General features: G+C 42.8%; 1 protein-coding gene across 2 annotated transcripts in view; it reads left to right on the forward strand.

The window, feature by feature from the left end:
• Positions 1-18,012, forward strand: part of ntrk3b (neurotrophic tyrosine kinase, receptor, type 3b) — a 161,211-nt gene extending 143,199 nt beyond the window's left edge. For both annotated transcript variants that reach the window (XM_086107540.1, XM_086107541.1), the window contains 2 exons: positions 11,003-11,161; positions 13,303-18,012. In XM_086107540.1, coding sequence (XP_085963666.1) covers positions 11,003-11,161; positions 13,303-13,488 — 345 coding nt within the window. In that variant the 3' untranslated portion in view covers positions 13,489-18,012. The remainder of the gene's footprint in view (positions 1-11,002; positions 11,162-13,302) is intronic.
• Positions 18,013-18,624: the final 612 nt, after the last annotated feature.

Consider the following 18,624-nt stretch of genomic DNA (forward strand, 5'->3'; position numbering starts at 1 on the left):
CATTTGTTACTACGGTCACCCGCATTGGAATCACGTGACTATAATGAGTCAATCAAACCTTACGTTGACAAGAAGAAATTTGCCGGAATGATGACAGGGGTTGGGAGAGTTACTTCAAAAATGTCAATCCCCCGTCTCATCCGCAAACGCATATACACACACGTGCACACGCAGCATTCATGGTTTTGATCCGATTATCGGTGATGTCAGCAGCGACAAAATGGTTATATTTTTTGGGTGACAAGTTTACCATTTTTTCTCCCCCCCTCTCCATCTGTTTCCTTTACTTCACTCAGAGGGGAATTTATTGAGGATTTTTTTTGTACCCACTTGAATAATTGATCGAGTCATTTGCTGATTCGGCGCACGTACATGCACACTGCAGTCGGGAACCAGCGAACGACGCTATCATGTATGTTGAATGAGGACATTCGTTCAAATGTATGTTGCATGACGATGTCCAACAAATAACAAGGATGTGATTTTGGGCATGTTCTGTGTACAAACTAAAATTGCTACCTTTTAATGTAACACTGGCAAGAGCTGGGGGGCAGGGGGGTGATGGTTTGAACTGTGTAGCAGCGTCTGGAAATACAAGTGTAGAATGTGATTGCAGTTTGGCATTCATGAACAGTTGTGTTATTTTTGTTATTTTGACTTCAAAATGGCGCCGCGAGAGTGGCTGCCTTTCCAGCAGCTCCTATATTTTGTTGTTCTACTTCTTCCTTTCATAACTTTGCTGCTGTGAATCTGTAATTTCTCCATTGCGAGACTAATAAAGGTTTTCTTATCTTATCTTATCTTATGATAAGAGTTGGGGTTAGAGTAGCATTCAAGTTTGGGGTTTGGGTGTTCGGGTTCAGGATTACAGTTACAATTGAGGTCAAATATTGTATTTTCCACACTATAAGGTGCACCTAAAAACATTCAATTTTCTCACAAGCCCACCGTGCACCTTATAATCCAATGCACCTTCTATATTCATCAATATTCTGATTTCTTGGACGTAGTATTTTAAGAGTTCTGGTAAAGCGCTTTGTTCCAGCTGCAGCGGTTGTGAAAGCTCTATTTAAATAAAGCTGTATTGTATTGTATTCCTTGAGCGTAGCTCCATCTAGTGGATGCATAACGCAACAGCAGCTAAAATTGTAGCTTCTATTCTATGCGCCTTATGATGTGGTGCGCCCTATGTGTGAAAACTGTTTTAAAATAGGCCATTTATTGAAGGTGCGCCTAATACTACGACATGTCTTATAGGGTGGAAAAAACGGTAATTAACGCATACGGCTGGCAATGGGCACAGATCCGGTCACTCCTCCAGACCCCCCTAATAATGATATTTGATTTCTATTTGTGAAATACAGAGCAGTGCCTCAAATTAAAACCTATACGTAATGAAACCAAATCTTTGACTGTGGAGATCAATTACATCGGTCACTGGCACCTTATATATTGTCTAGCTAGTTAGAGAGCTAACATTAGCTCATCAGTAACAAGCCTGCATGAGCTGCTATTTTTTTGACAACACAATATGGAGTTTACTTGTTGACTTTTTATTTTAACCATCTAATTTATATCCTCAATTTGAATATCCATGAAGATTTAAGATAACCGGCGACAGCAGTGTGTTGTGGGACTTGAACTCGGGCTTGGCAGTTCTGTTTTAATGTCAAATAAATGTTTCCTCTGAGGATAAAAGCCAATTTTCGCCTGTAATCTTTGGTATTTGTAGAGCGTGTATACCATCATGTTTTTTTCACGCGCAGTGAGCCGTATTTTATCAGTGGGTTGTCAAAACAATCAAAGTGGGCTCTCTCTTTTTTTTTTTTAAATTCTCTCTCTGTTAGAATTAAACAAAGGTTGCAGGTAGTTGGCGGGACGCAAAATCACTTCAAATTGCTCATTAGAGCCTGTCAGGAAAAAAGATTCCAGGGCTTACATTGTGTGTTGCCCACGGGAGAATAGGATAAAAACACCCGCTTGTCCCCCCCCCCCCCCCCCCCCCACGGCTTGCCTGCAACACGAGTCTCTCCATTTAGCAATGGAGGGGGCTTTTTTGTTTTTGTTTGTTTTTAGCAAAATATAAATTGCGGCATCGAGGAACGTTACCAAGACAAGAAGCCGACGATAACATCCATCCATTCATGGATGCCACTTATCCTATTTGGGGCGAAAGGCAGAAGTACACCCAGGATCGGTCGCAGGGCAATCATAGCGCATTGACCATAACTGTTAGGGGGGATTGCTTGTGTTTCCATAATGACAGCTGGTTGGCGTTCATCTCAAGTGCGGATAGATTCTTGGATGAGATAACAGGTGCACAACATCTATTGGAGATGGCACCGCCCCTATTTCAGCAAACGCTGTATACTGTATGTCGCGTGTGCAAATGTTTTAGATGGCCTTTCATAAAGAGATCGAGTGTTTTAATGCAGGCTCCTACAATGTTATGTTTGATCTTTTTAAATATGATATTGGAACTGTACCGGGGTTTTTTTCATATATACCCAAATAGGATGAGCACGTTTTAAGAACTAGAACATGTATAAACAGATATAAAGATAGGACCTGCCTGTTTTTGCTTTGTTTTTGTTTTTTACAGAAAGTAACAAGCGCTGGAGATGTGCTTTTGTGCCGGTTTCAAGGACTTATATGTTGTGTTCCCCAGTTTCGTTGCCTGTACCTGCTCTGCTTTGAAGACAAACGGTCCCCAGGTTTTTCCTCCTTTCAAGGATCAAACAGGCACTTCTGCCTCTGCATTATTTATCGAGCAGCAACGGCTTTGTGCTAATGAGTGTGCAGGTTATATTTATTACCGCTGCACCGCGCAAAGCACAACACAATTTTTTACATCTTCATGCCGCCCCCTTACACACAATCTGCTTTTTTTTTTGTGGGTTTTTTTTTAACACAGAGAGAAATTGTTCTTTTTGACCCAGGATGGAGTCAAGACAAACAACTTGCTTGTTGGAGGTATGCTGTAACTGATAGACAGCTATTCCCTGACTCTGAATGACACACATTTTAGTCGTGAAGACTTCATCATTCACGACAAATATTTCCGGTCCTAATGGAGTTAAAAAAAATAATTCTCTCCCACATTTCATACACTACGTGAGGTCCAACCTGATGCCTTTTTCAAGCTGGTAGAAGGATATTCCAAATGTGCAGGTTGGCGTGTAATTAAAATTCCACGAATTGTGCTATCACAGCGAGGCATGCGAATAAGCTGTTATATATTAAAAAAAAAACAAATAAATCCCAAATCACTTATACTCTCCTGCTAAATCAAAGCAACTCACGTCTAAAGAGATACTGTAATTGCCAAAAAAATAAATCTTTCCTGTGTGATAGTGAACTATCTCTTTATTTAGCCTCACAGCATTGTATATTCTCATAGTCCACTCTTTGTCCTAAAGGTGCCAAACTTCATTTCATAAAATATGGGATGAAAGATTTTACTGAAACTCCCATTTTATGAGCTCTTGTCATTTTATTGAATTGTGATATTTTTCTTCAATTTTGTCTTCAGTATTACTTAATTTACTACTATTTTATTAGAATTTACTCCATGTGATTTTATGGGGGGGGGGGGGTTCGTTTCATATAATTTTTTTAACTTTATGGCACTTTATTTCATTTGTTTTGTTAGGCCCAAGAAGGCAAACATTTATTTAATTTAATTATTATTTTATGACATTTCATTGATTTAACTTTTATTTAAATGATTTGTATTTCTTTTTATTTGATTTGATTTTTGATTGACCTTTGTTACCCTTACTCAGTGTTTAGACATCTCAGCCGTGACAAGGAAGCTCAAAGCCCCGTGTGACTGCGCGCCGTCACCTTGAGAGTTGAGGAGCCTGTAGTAAAAATAAAATAATTGCTGTAATTTTTCTCGTTATTCTCCGTCAATGTCAGATCGAGAAACCGGCGAGACTATGCACGCGGGGAACGAGGAAATTCTTTTTTTATTTGCGGCCCGCGTAAACCGGATTACTGCTCTGCCTGTCCTACCGTGGCAGGGGAGTGATTGGATTAACGGCGTGGAGAGCGCAGCGGCGCGGCGGGAGGATAGATTACCGGCACCGGTCGGGTCTTGTCGATGGGCGCTTGGCGGGCCCCTGCTGGGAGCCCAAGAAGGTCTTCGACGTCTTGAAGGGGGGCCCTCCTGATAACCATCTCGACGTGTACCATGTGACAACTCTCCCCGCGCCGCTATATCTGCTCCCCCAGCTTCGGCAGTTCACTTTTAGACACTCTGATGTCCATTAGGCTTCTTGGGCTGCAGTGCTGCTGAGTGCAGATAAAGCGGGCATTGGCTCGGACCGCTCGCATACTTGTGGGCGGCAGAAATATCAAAAGCGCTATGCGCTACTGCTACCGCGCCAGTGTGTATTCAGCAGTTTGCATGTGCAAACAGCAGCCTGTGCCCAGATTTTTTTAAAGGTTATTTGAAAGTCAAACCTGTTCAAATAAGCATGAGCTGATGAGTTAACACGTTTTTAGCCAAAACTAGTGTCACTCGTGTCAGGACCTTTGAGTTTAGACGAAAAACAATACCAGGTTCATAGATCTTTATCGGATACGTCCGAGTCCGAGATTAGACCAAAAGCGGCCTCTAAACCATGACCAAGACTGATCTTGTGTTCTTTAACATTAGTAATACCAATGTAGACCCCAGACCTTGCTAATAAAGACGGTGTTCCCTATGTCTAAGACTGAGACGACTGACAACACAATGGAGACCGAAAGCCCCTAAAAATGATCCGTCCAGATGACAAGACCAAGATTTCATGTTCTACCACATTAGAAACAACAATTTCAATTTCGTAATAGTGATATATAGTGATTACTGTATATCAAGACCAGGTCTTTGAGGAATTGAGATAAAAACCAAGACTAAGTGAATAAATGTCATGCCATCCATCCAAGACTGAGTGCAAGACAAGTTTGAAGTATTTTCCGGAACAGGAAAAAAATAACAAATGGATGTGAGTAACATGACTTTGAGAAGTCAAGGTTAAAATTAAGAATAAAATCCTAACCCGAAAGCCCCTAAAAGGGATCGCAACGGCAAACGTTTTTTAAAATTTTTTTTTGGAGCTAGTGTCAATGGTGTCAAAACCTATTCCAATGAGATTCAGTCAGGAATTTAAGGAGTTCAGATCACACATTAAGCCCTCAAATCAGTTTAAAAAATCCAGAGTGTACAATACAATACATCCTGATTTATATAGCGTACTTCGTCTGAGTCCGAGACGAGGCACTGAGCTAGTCCCAACATTGCCAAATTGAGGAAATGTATCCCCGCATTATTATTTCAGCTCACTTTATAGAAACAGAATAGTTCATATTACGGCATAAGAACTACTGCACTTTCAAGTCATGCTTCATCTCTGTTCATTTGCCCTGGCAACTTGCAACTCCAGCCGGGAAAACGATACCCTTCCCGCTAAAGCCTCCCCTGGGACTGATGCGGTGTGCTATTGAACAAAATGTGGCAGTCGTCATCCTAATTGATGTTGAATGACTTCAGAATTAACAGTTTTAACTATCCCGGCAGGGGCGGATCACAGTTTTTCGTTTTGGAATTATTTTGAGAGTAAGCTTGCCGTTTTTACCGCTAAAGCATGTCCCCACCTAGTCTTTGAGAAGCAGCTAATACCTCAAACTCCCTCTGGGTACATCGAAATGCGAGTGCAGAAATCAGTGAGGAAAAAAAGGCAGAAGAAAAAATATTTCACTGGGATGCTAAATGCGACACTTAACCCCTGGCGGGATTAGTGGCAGACAGAGTTTGTAGCACGGCGACGCACAGGTGCAAACGTGTCTGAATGTGTTACTGTCAAGCAAATTGGAGCTGAGGAATAAAGCTCAGTAAATCCTCGGCTGGACCTGCGGATAAATGCGTGAGACGCTTCCAAATTCAACAATATATCAGCCATTTGATCTCGTAGACAGGACGACCAAATGTGTTTAGATTTCACCCAGCAAGCAGAGAATTGGAAAATGATGCACTTCATTTGTTTTGCTGAAACGCCAGAAAAGTCTGAAATTCAATGGACTGTGCTTTAGGCTAGCAGTCAGCATTCAGGCGCACTTGAAAGCTTTTCTATAAGTGGACCTTCAGGCGAAGTGCATCGATAGCAATTGATGTAAAACGATTCCATACAATTGCTTGTCACAAACGATATGTATGAAAGGCACTTTTTTATTGATTGATTTTTTTGCTGTTGTTTTGCGAACATCTTCTCCAGATGTGCTGCGATTGACCCTCAGCTGCTTCAAAATCGGACGTGAAGGACAAGCGAGAAGGCAAACGAGAGACGTCAAGTCAGCGAGTTAAAGTTTGACAAAATGCTGGCGCTGGAGGACGTTGTGCATAAACGCCCAGGGAAGGAGCCGCCTGTTTGGCAGCTTGTCAAATCTGACGCCTTTTTACGAGCATGGTGGAGATCCAGACGCTGTGTCAAGCTGACACGAGGAAAACGTGTTTGCCTTTCAAAGCGAGGAAGGCAATTAGTAAAGATGACAGCATTTTCCTGCGATTGCTTTGTGCGAAAAATGTCACCCTGCGTATACTTTGGGGCTGGTTCTTCTTCGTACTATATTTGAAATGAGGATGGATTTATGCATGGACTGACGGATGAGAGGATGAATTAATGGACAGCTGACATGGATGGATGGATGTGGGCATGCATGGATGAATGGATGGTTGGCTGGATTGATGGATGCACGGGTGTGAGCAGAGGGGGTGGGTGGATGTGAGTTCTGGACGAATGGATGGCTGGATGGAATGATAAATTAAGTGACAGTTAAATGGGTAAACGATGAACAGATGATGGGTTGATGGATGAAAGGAATAGATTGATAAAAGACTGAACAATTGGACAACTACATGGATGGGTGGAGGGGCGGATTAATGAATAAAAAGAGAAGATGATTGAACCTCAAGCCAGAGGCAGGTGCACATGTGGACGGATGAATCCAAGGATGGATGGATGGATAGACGAAAGGACACATTCAGTGATGGATGAGCAAGGTTCAGATAGACTTGAAACACGTTTTGTGAGTTTTTTTATTTTAAAATTTGAATAATGGGCTTTACACCCCACCTCAGTCAGTATCAAGGCTGTGGAAATCATTTCAGTATGTCAAATCACCACTAGATGGCAGGAGTGGTTTTGACCAGATCTTGGTCGCGCACGGTGTGAGTGAGTGTGGGGTGTGGTACGGCGATCCGAAGTCGCGAGGTGATGCGCGTAAGCAGTGTGGCGTTGAGAACATGGATAAATACCGGCAGCTAACTCGACAACAGAGCTTTTCCAAATCGAAAAAAGATAACGAAGGCCCATCTCCTTGACCAACATGCGTGCACACAGACACACACATACACACACACGCACACACACAGGCACGCGCAAAGTTCAATGTTGATGAAAAGTTCACGCAAAGTTCATGCATCATTGCAGTGTTTTTCTTGCAATAAACTGCTATTTTTATAATCAATCAATCAATCATTTTTGTGTTGTTCATGTTGTTATTCAGTTGGTAAGCATTGTTTAGATATTTGCTTGACATTCATCCCTTTTTCTCAGGTTTTATTCTTGGAAACGAGTATTTTCAAGAAACCAATGTTCAACTGCTGTTTACTAAAGAATGGTAAAAGGTAGAAATGTGCTTTTTTCCTGATGAAAGAAGAGTGTTTAAAGTTTTGTTTTGGTATGCTCCATTTTTATATAGCTAGAGAACTGAATTTTCTGTAGACCTTCAAAAATTTGTCAAAATGGTCCAAAATGGCTGGCACCGGCTCTCCCAATTTGAGAAAAACGTTTGGCATTGAATGAGTTCATGGTTAGATGGGCCAACTGACAAATGAATGGATAATAATGATGGATGACCAGAACCGATGAATTCAAGGAATAAATAGATAAGCATGAATGAACAAAGAGAGTGGAACATGCAAAGTGGATAGACAGTTTTACAAATTTTTGGACAGATGGATGGCCGTACAGTCTGATGAATGGAAAGAACAGCAAAATGATGAGGAACGGCTGGTCAGACGGATTGAGGCGCGGATGGGTGGATGGGCAGATGGCGAGATCTGTGGATGCGTGTGGATGGACAGACAAATGCATGGACGACTAGCTGGATAGACGAACGGACGGACGGCTACATGGCCGGTCATCTGGATAGAATCAAACGATTGAATGGATGAACGTTCCAACAGGCAGCTATTGGATGGACCCATGGACCAATGGATGCAGGAGTGGCTAGATTGATGGGCAAATGCTTGAAAGGATTGATGCAATGGATGAATGCATTACTGAGTGAACTAACTCTCGATCAGAGTTAGGAGAGGTATAATGGTTGGAGGTTAGTGTTCGTACGGCTTAGGTCTAGAGTTGGGTTTTGGGTTCGGGTTAGAGGTAGTTGGGGTTTGGTTGGGGTTAGGGGTAAGGTCATCATTGAGAGTTATTAACTCATTCACTCCCAAGGACGTATTTAGATGTCTTTTTAGACGCCACACATTTAATCCCAGCTCCTCATTTTATATTGACTGTACTTGAAAAGACATCTAAATACGTCTTTGGGAGTGAATGAGTTAACAGGGTTAGAGGTAGATATCGTCGTGTTAGGGTTCGGTTCCGAGTGAGGCAGTATATTACTTGGGTTTGGTGTTAAGGTTTGTAGGGTTAGGGTTGGCGTGGTTGGGGTTTTGTTTGAATAAGATTAGGGCGAGTAATTAGTTCTCCGCACTATTTATTTGAATCCTAATAAGGTCAGAGGGCTAGAATTTGTGTTACTAGTTACTAGTTCTTGTGTTGCTAGGCTACGGTTCATCGATTTAGGGATTTTTTTTTTTTATAGTGTTAAGAAGCTTTGGGGTTAGTGTTACTGGTGGCACAAATGTTTCGGGTGATCGTGTCGAGTGATTGATTTCTGTTTAGAATTTTCACATATCGCAGCGTTTCTGCCCGGTGTGCTTGAGAATTGCGTGTAGCATAATTTCACAAACAGCAACAGATTGACTGCCGACCGACTTTCCTTCCAAACTATAAGCGATATCATTTCAAAACACTTTGTAGTAGAGCCAGATAACTTTGTGGGGGAAGCGTACGGTCATTTCTCGTAAATTCTACAAGCTCGGATTGCAAAGTGAGCAAGGCGGCAGACGCAACAAAATACTGAAGTCAGGACCTCCATTGATTGGAATCTTTTGTCCTCTCCAACGGTTCTCTCCAGGCTGGAACCAAAGTACTGCGCTAAATCCGCGTGTAATAACAGCGAGGATAAATTGTTCCTCCGCCGGTAGACTTGACTCTGTGGCCATGTGTTATTTATATGATCTGTCAATAGTGTAATTTGACCTCCACTTGCTACGAGACCCCCGTGGTAATCTGTGTGATCTCCATGATTAATATTGTTTTAGCGTGTCGAGCTGAAACGCACAATACCGCGCCGCTCTTTGCCGCATCCGTCTTGTCCAGCTCATCGCCGCTGTGATGAAAGCGGCCGCACGCGGGCACGAGAAAGAGGGAAATAGATTTTTTAAAACCGTGCCTGCAAATGGAAGCTGAGGGGCGAGATGATGAATGGGTGATTGTTTGATCGATTAATATCCAGCCTTGGAGGATTTACAGCGACGGGGACTTCATTTCATGTTTGGCCGCCTTTGAAGCCATTAAAGAGATCGTGGTGTGCACATCCGTTCTCTGCCTTTGGCTCTTGCTTTGCCTGCTACCAGCGCTCAGGTTGACGTATTCATCCCGATCCCTTATAGTTCCAAACACAATTTGAAGGTTTATTTTTACATGAGTAGAAATCGTTATGAGGAGATGTTGGACTGATGCTTGCGACAACGAGATACTTAAACCTATAGACAGATATGCGGATGGATGGTGAGACAAATGATGAAAAATTGTATAACGGGTGTGGATGAATGGCGGGCCACACACTCATATGAATGGATGGAAACGGTACCGTACATTAATGGCTTGAGTGATTTGTAAGTGAAGGGGCAGAAGAAGCAATGGATGGAACGTTGTGTCAAATGATTGTCCGGCAATTTCCATGGAAGGAGAAATGACCGCACAGCCAGGCAGAGATGTGTGGCGGGTTGGATTGAATGAATCAATTCATGGATGCCTTGATGGCCGGATGGAATGATGAATGGACAGATCTATGGATGGATTGGCAAAAGACATGTGGATGGTCAGGCCGTTTGGCAATTGAGTAAAAGTGATCGACGGACTAATGAATGAATAGACAGGTGTGTGTGTGTGTGTGTGTGTGTGTGTGTGTGTGTGTGTGTGTGTGTGTGTGTGTGTGTGTGTGTGTGTGTGTGTGTGTGTGTGTGTGTGTGTGTGGAAAGAGAATTGAATTGATGGATTACTGGATCCATGGATGAAATGATTGTTTCCTGTATTCATATGCAGCCTGGGATTTTATGACTTCATTCCATGCCGGGTTGCCTTACAATCCGTTTCAAGAGATTCCGTGTGCACTATAGCTTTGCCTTCTATATGAATACAAACAGAACATAGCCTATACTTTCTGGATGTAAACAGACTTGAAACATTTGCATGAACGCCAGCAGTGGCTTTTCAGCCGTTACTATCGACAAAGTGATCAGAAGACTTCCTTGGAGCGCTTACTGAAGGTGTTCGCCTCCGCCGACAATGGTGTTGTTTAATACGCTACCCCTGACGGATTTCACCACCGCGTAATGGAACAGGTGGTGGGTGATTCTTCGCCATCCAGCAGCGACGGCGGCAGACATTCATGAGATGTTAAACCCGCGGTATCACTTAATCCCCCAATGCTCGCGTGTTACATTGATGACTGAATATTCTCCTGGATATGTGTGTGTGTGTGTGTGTGTGTGTGTGTGTGTGTGTGTGTGTGTGTGTGTGTGTGTGTGTGTGTGTGTGTGTGTGTGTGTGTGTGTGTGTGTTGTGTGTGTGTGTGTATTTGAATCTTCCTCTTCTCCAATCAGGTCGGAGGACACACCATGCTACCCATCCGCTGGATGCCTCCCGAGAGCATCATGTACAGGAAGTTCTCCACAGAGAGCGACGTGTGGAGCTTCGGCGTCATTTTATGGGAGATCTTCACATATGGCAAGCAGCCTTGGTTTCAGCTGGGTAACAACGAGGTAAACAATCTCGTTTTTTGTTTGTTTGTTTTTGCTTGTCATTGGTCCAAGCCATTGTTGTTGCCCTACATTTGACTGAGCACTAACTTCACTTTCCGTTTTGGGTGGTGTTTAATACTTTACGGTTTCATATCACTCGTACCCTAATGAAATGAAAAAAGTGGAACACATTATCAGCAGGGGTGGTTCTGGATCAATTTCACTGAGGGGGCCGGGCTGGGGCCAGGGATTTTGATGGGGGGGCACATTCAACCCAGGGCTAAAAAGAGAGATCGAAATCTTATTTGACTTTTTATTTCTTCAGACTTTGAAATTGTAGTCATAACATTACAGTGATGAGAAAAAAACAGTATTAGGAGCGCTAAAATGTCTGCAAGCGTAACAATACGCCGTGTCCATCTGTTGAGAATATTCAAGCCAGGGGATGATATGGTACCAGCCTGCCGGGGACAAAAATTGCAAATACACTGAAGCTAGATGTTTTACATGCATATAATTATCCAAATTTTAAAAGGCAATGTCTTATATATTGATCCTGTTAAATAAAAATTAAAATAATAAGGGAGACTAAAAAAGTTATACACACACACACACACACATGCTTACGCTCACACACGCGCGCACGCACACACACGCGCGCACACACACACACACGCACACACAAACACACGCACACACACATGCACACGCATGCACACACGCACACACAAACACGCACACACACACACGCGTGCACACACGCACACACACACACACGCAAATAGCACTCGTGTGGTGGTAATTTCCTTCTCTGCGGACTGCTTCTCGTTTTCCCGCTCATTTTTAAATGGCGCAGCGCACTAAAGGGTCCGACTAGAATGTTAAATCACGCACTTTGGTTCCACCTTTCGCGTCGGCGACTCGGCACGACTGCGTAATCTGCGCTCGGAGGGGGGGGCACAGGGGGGGGGGCAGAATCGGTGCTACAGGGGCACTGGCCCCCGTTGGCCCCCCCCCCCAGAACCGCCACTGATTATCAGCTCACATTGCTGAAGTCTCACAAGATAAGCTACTCATCCGGTGTTGCCTTTGAGTCCGCTGTGTTCTATTCATTAGCGCGAATTCCACAAATTGGAGCAAATTATTGAATGAGTTGTTTTTTGACGCTATGATTAGCTACGTGTGAAATTAATAGCGTTGTGTGCTTCTGTGTGTGTTATGGGGTCCCGCCCCCTCCCCCACAGCCCTCCCACCCCTGTCTACAGCAGTGCCTTGTTAATTACACACCTTTAAAAAAAAAAAGCTAATTTTTAAGCTCTAATAGTGGTCCCACGAAGCAACGTCAGTGTCAAAACAACATTTATTCACGCAGCTAATTGGACAACGAACCGAACAAAGGGAACAATCACTCATCCGGTTAGCGAGGTCTTAAAGTAGCCGCCCACGCGGTTAGCACCGCTGCTTTTCATTTCTTAGTAAAGATCCACTTTGTGTTTCTCAAAATGCAACAATCCCCATGACTTTGTTTTAATGAACCGAGTGTCAACAACCTTGGGTAATGAATGTAATGTTTTTAGCAAAAGGTTTACTTTTATTTTTCGATTCACTTAATTCAATGAGCCTGTCACTGTCACGCATGCGCTTCTTCCGAGTGTAGAGTGCGACAGAGGGTATTTTCACATTTAAGGTGTGCTATCTTGTCCAAATGGTTTTCTTTGACTTAGCTTTCAGGAAAAACTAAGTCCATGATTTACAGGCAGCCTCAGACTTCGGTGACTCACGCCTTTTTGGTAGCCACTCACACATTTCCAGGTTGCGAAATTTGGACAGGAGAAGTGTGTGGCGGATGAAAGAAAGAAAAAAAAAAGACTTCTGCTCAAATGTGAGAATATGGCCTTTCGTGTTCAATTTGCAAAGCTCGCCAATTCACTACAATGATGATTTACTGATTTACGTAACGCTCCTCGTGATGTGCTACGATACACTCCAGTTACGAATAGATAACAATACAATTCACTCCCGTGACAATGAGCTACAATAGCACTCCCTCCAAATACTGGACAATACAAATCGTTCCATTTGTGATTCGGTCCACTAAGATTCACATTTTTATCTTTTTTTTTTCCAGTCCACATCTCTCATTGTTTCTGCTCCACCCACAGGTCATCGACTGCATCACTCAGGGCCGCGTGTTGGACCGGCCCCGCGTTTGCCCCAAGGAGGTGTACGATATCATGCTCGGCTGCTGGCAGCGGGAGCCGCAGCAGCGACTCAACATCAAGGACATCCAGAAGGTCCTGTTCGCCATGGGGAAGGCCACGCCCGTCTACCTAGATATCCTGGGCTAGAGACCGGGCCAGTACGGGAATAGCCAAACCCCCCCTGCCCCCCCACCGCACACCCCTGCGTCACTGTCGAGGAAAACCACCTACAATGTTTGGGAAGGACTTAAGTGCCTGCAACACTTTTGGATCTAGAGGATAAAACATAAAAACAAAAACAAAAAACCAACAACAAAAACACACACTTTTACATTCTGTTTACTTGCTGTACAGGTTTCAAGACTTTTTCTTTCCCCGCGGAAAAAAAAAAAAATGAAATATTGAGATTGACAACAACAAAAGGGCCACAGTTTGATAAGAAGAGTTAGAATCCATCTCGGCATTTGGTTTTATGAATATATATAGAAATGTTACATATATTTTATATTTATTTCTTTTCTTTTTTGTCGCGTTTCCGACAGGGCACCGCCCGCCCTGCCCGAGACACCGACGACCAAAACTGTTTAGACTTTTAAAAAGGATGGAAGCCTTACTTTGCACTCTGATTGGCTGCAACACGACGCGGTTTTAACATGCAGCCGCGGCGGCAGGCGAAGGAGAGAACCGATCAGACAAACAGACAAATCTATTTTAATTTAAACAGGAAAAACAAAAAGAGAATGTACATATTGTAAAGTTCTACGTGTCAAAAGTTATGTTAACTTATTTTTTGCCAACTTTTATTTCCCCCTCCCCCCCCATTCCTTTTTTCTGACTGTGATCTGGGTGGCTCGCGATTGGTGACGGGAAAAGCCACAAAGAAAGACTTTGGCGTCGCGCCGCCTCACCGCTACACTTTGCTTGGAAAATAGCATTCCTGCGGCCCGTGTGTTCACGCACACAAATGCGCTGTCTTTTTTAGAGGGGGAAAGCAGCTTTTTGAACCAGAATATTGCAGGTGTTCTCCCCCCTCTCCCCCGCCCTCCTTGCAAGGAAACTCACAGAAGAAACTTTAAAGTTGAATAATTCAAGGTTTTCTTTCTTTGCTTATGTGCTTTCTTGCCGGGAGTTAGCCGATGCACTCGCTATCGTGTTCAAGGAGAAAGTCACAATTCAAGCGAGAGGCTCAATATAGCTCGGAAACAGGCTTAAGCAAAAACATGGCGTATTGACGCACATGGTGACCGCAGCGTCAAGAGCGGAGTTATTACTCTCGTTACATCTATACATTGACACATTTTTGCCAGCGGGAGGCTGCTAGTTTGCGGTATTCTGTGAAAATGTGGTGATGATGCGTCATCAAACTTCACCGGCATCCCCTGGCCAAAATGGGCTGACTTCCTGTGTCTTTGTGGGCATGACTTTTTTTTTTGGTGGGTCTGCTCGTGGTAGAAATGTCCAAATGTCAATGGCCTTCGTGCTGAATTTTTATTGTTTTATTTGACCTTGTGGTGTGGAGAGTTTCGTGTTTTTATGTGAATCGTCCCAACTTTGCCGCCAAACTCTGCACACAGGCAACAACAAAAGCAACATCCCACACAATTTAGCGTCACCCATCTGAAACTAGCTCTAGGAGCAAATTTTTTGCCAAAATCTGGTGGACCATGATACTTCCTAGCTGTTTTGGTGAAGAAACAGGAGTAGGCGAATAGACGGCTAACATCGTGCTAGCACTCTCTAGCACCCTTAGAAAGCAGATTTAACCTGAGCTCACTGCAAGGACGCACATTTTTCCTTCTTTTCAACTTATCGCTACATGCTGCCCATTGCTGCTGTGGAGTTTGAGCAAAAGGTCAGAATTTACTCGACTCACAAAAATTTGGGGATATTGTGCTCTCAGGGTGAGCCTAAAATCGCTGTAACCTTTGCAAGTGAATGTAATTTAACCTTCTCAAAACGGTGGCGTGTGTGTTTAAGTTTTAGTACTATTTGTGCAACCGGCTGTTGACTGGGTCGAGTAAAATTGAAATTTGAAAAGCCTCCATCGTCCCTGTTCATATTTTGATGTCATGAGATCAAGACTCAACCCGAACAAACGATGAGCTCAGAGGGAAGTAAGTGGCCAGCTAGCTTAAGAGCGGCATCAGCAGGAATTGCAGAAATGCGGGGAAGTCAATGTCCTTAGAAATTTAGAAAGAAATGTTGTTGCGAAATTTCACCTTAAAGTTCACTCGACCTAACTTTTGGAGAGTTGTGTAAGTTTGTCGCCAAAATTTGAAGAGGACGTTGCAAACCTGAGTCACACCCCTGTGAGGCAGCTAGCTAGCTCCTCCTGGACTCAACAAGCCAGATTCGTGCTTAATTAGCCAACATGGGATGAGTTGGAGAAGAGTTTTTTTGTTTGTTACTTGGTTTTTTTTTTTCATTTCAAGGCCACTGCTTCAGCCTGTTTCCGATGAGTGAAAACTGTGCAAACTGACCGTGTACTTTTTTTTCTTGCTCTGTTTAAATGTCAGTCTGCGAGTGCAGAGTAGTTTATCTCTACCATCGAGTCATCCAGAAAAATCTCGCTTGTCCTTCACATTTCTTTCCTTTGTTCTTTTATCAGCGAGCTACACGCCGTCGCTCCCGTGGCCTTTTGAGCGACGACAAGCTGATAAAAAGAGCCACTTTTGCCTCAAGCACGTACTTTATCGATCAAGCAGTGATCAGTGAATTGTGATGGGTTTGTTTTGTTTGATTATTTGTTTTCACTCAGTACGTTTACAGCTCGCTTTAGTCCAGCTGAACGCTTTGGTGTCTAATCGAAGGAGGATTTGGGGCCACAGGGGAAAAAAAATACATCCGAGACATTCAATGTGGAAGAGGTGGTTGAGTTTTCCACAGAGAATGCCCCCCCCCCAAAAAAAATTGTGAAATTGGCGAGTTTGCGACTCCACTCATCAAACCACTCATATTTTTTTCGCAAGACTAATTCTCAAAATGGAATTTTTTTTCTCAGAACGTTTTTTTTTTTTACTATTCTGTAGTCACGGCCCAATGGAGACTCGCTTTCAATCGCGGGTGCATTCCGGTCTGTACATCTAGGAATCCAGTTTCAGTTGGACTAACCTCCAAAACCGCCTTGTAAGCATACTGAGTGACCAAGTGTTGCAATTTGGTGTTATGGATGTTTTTGCCTCATGGACGTTTAGGGCCAGGATAGCAAGTGTCGTGAGATAGATCGAGTACGGCGGGATGACATCCGCCCCCTCCCCTCGAAGCTTTTTGTGTATTCTCTTGTGGTGACCATCCCAAGACATTCTGGCACAGGTTGTGATCATTTGCAGGCTCGTTCTCGGTGAGCTCTTTCTTTTCACGGGTGAACTCATGGACCACTTTATAGTTCTGTTGTTTCGCCCCCCCCCCCCCCTCCTCAAGCAAAGCAAACGTTGGCTTCTTCTGACCATGTACTCATGTTACAGAATATAAAAATGTGATATAACAGCTGCGGTATATTAAGATACTGGTACTCCATGATAGCTCTTTGTATTAATGTGACTCTCTCTCTTTCTCTCTCTTTCGCTCTCTCTTTAAGAAAATGTCTTCAAAACAATCAGATGAGTTCCTTTTTTCCTCTCATTTTGTCCTGTGTTATAAAGATGTCTGAATTTGACAAAAAAAAAAAAATTATCATGTCTGCATCCAAACGTTTTACACACACATTAATTAAGGGATGTTCTGGAATGTGTCATAAAAAAAAAGGTTTTTAAGATGTATAGATGCAGAGAAATAAAAGTCCCTCAGCGGAAAAAAAAAAAACATGAAACAAAAAAATTGATAAGGCCAAGGTGACTGAGTTCAATTGATAATATTTGTTTGTAAATTGACTTGAGGTACCCGCTGCTCAGCCGGACTTTTCCGCAGTACTTTCATGCGTTTAGCTTTTGAAATGTGCAAGTATTTGATTAAACGAAAAGTATTCATTCATTATTGAAGACGCAAGAATCCTGTTGACTTTGAGTGTTACGTGACCCGATCTGTAATTCACATATAGTAATATAATTCATTTCACTTTTAGAAACTCATGATTCGATATTTGACAAATGGAATCATTTTATGGGTGTACAGTATTTATATTTAGTGTTTAAGTTTGTATTGAAGGCGTTTTCCTTCAAATTTAACTCAAGATTTAGAATCATTTCGAGTGACATGGAGCCCATAAAAAAATACATAAAATGAATCCAAACACGTTTCATACGTAACTTAACCCTATCATGCACCCTGTAACCTGAAAACATAATGAGCTGTCCACTGTAGTAACCGCTGTTCCTGGGTTAATAACTTTTTTTTTTTAAAATAAATCTACTCATTTAGCTCATTTTGTCAGTCCAATACAGATACACCCCCCAATTCCAATGAATTTGGGACATTGTAGAACTCAAAAACAAATTCACTCATTTGCCACAATCCTTTTCCACACATATTAAATTGAATACACTGTCTAAATTGCTGTTTCATGAAGGAAGTGTTCATTTCAGGGCTTTTTTTTTTTGTCTTTATTCTAACATTGACGTCAGTACAATAATCCTGGTGGTTTTAAGCGATGTCACACCCAAAATGACTGAGGCATTTAACGTAAAAAAACAAATTAAAAAACACTTCCTTGTTGGGTGGTGTCCCCCCCAAGTCCGTCAAAGGGTCCCGACTCGTCATTTTTCATGTTATCGGACACCGCGTAGTTTTCTCTGAGGCCGCCTGTTGATTTTGAATGCCGTCTGAGTCATGATTGACCGGAAGTGAAGTGCATTTCTTTTTCCGTCGCGGCAAGCGCACACATTGATTTTGAAAACTCTGTCACACACCGGAAGGCTGTGCTCATTTCGTTTCAAAACACCATGTTTGTACGTTAACTGATCCAAGTTGTCATCTTTTTTTATTTTATTTTATTTATTTATTTTGTTAAAGAACCAGCTCTCAACTTTCCTGACCGTGTTGACGGACCTTTTCCTTTTTTTTTTTTTTTTTTCCACTGGAGTAACTATCATACGAAACACACGTACGAAATATCATGAAAGTGAAAGTATGTTGCCGGTGAGCTAATTCGTCCAATGGGCATCGAGACAAGTTGACATATGAGCAATTTCCTGCTAAAACGAACATGACAACCATTGTGCTCGTGCACGCGGGCGTGCCTGATTGCGTTCGCGCGCGTGTGTGTGTGTGTGTGTCGCGTGATTGATGGATGACTTTTTCTTACCATTTTCGGTCTCATCATTTCCTGGTTTGAAATTGGCCCATTCC

Source organism: Hippocampus guttulatus, chromosome 3, assembly GCF_054856545.1.
Source record: "Hippocampus guttulatus isolate MCC_2025c chromosome 3, RoL_Hgut_1.0, whole genome shotgun sequence".
Taxonomy (NCBI): domain Eukaryota; kingdom Metazoa; phylum Chordata; class Actinopteri; order Syngnathiformes; family Syngnathidae; genus Hippocampus; species Hippocampus guttulatus.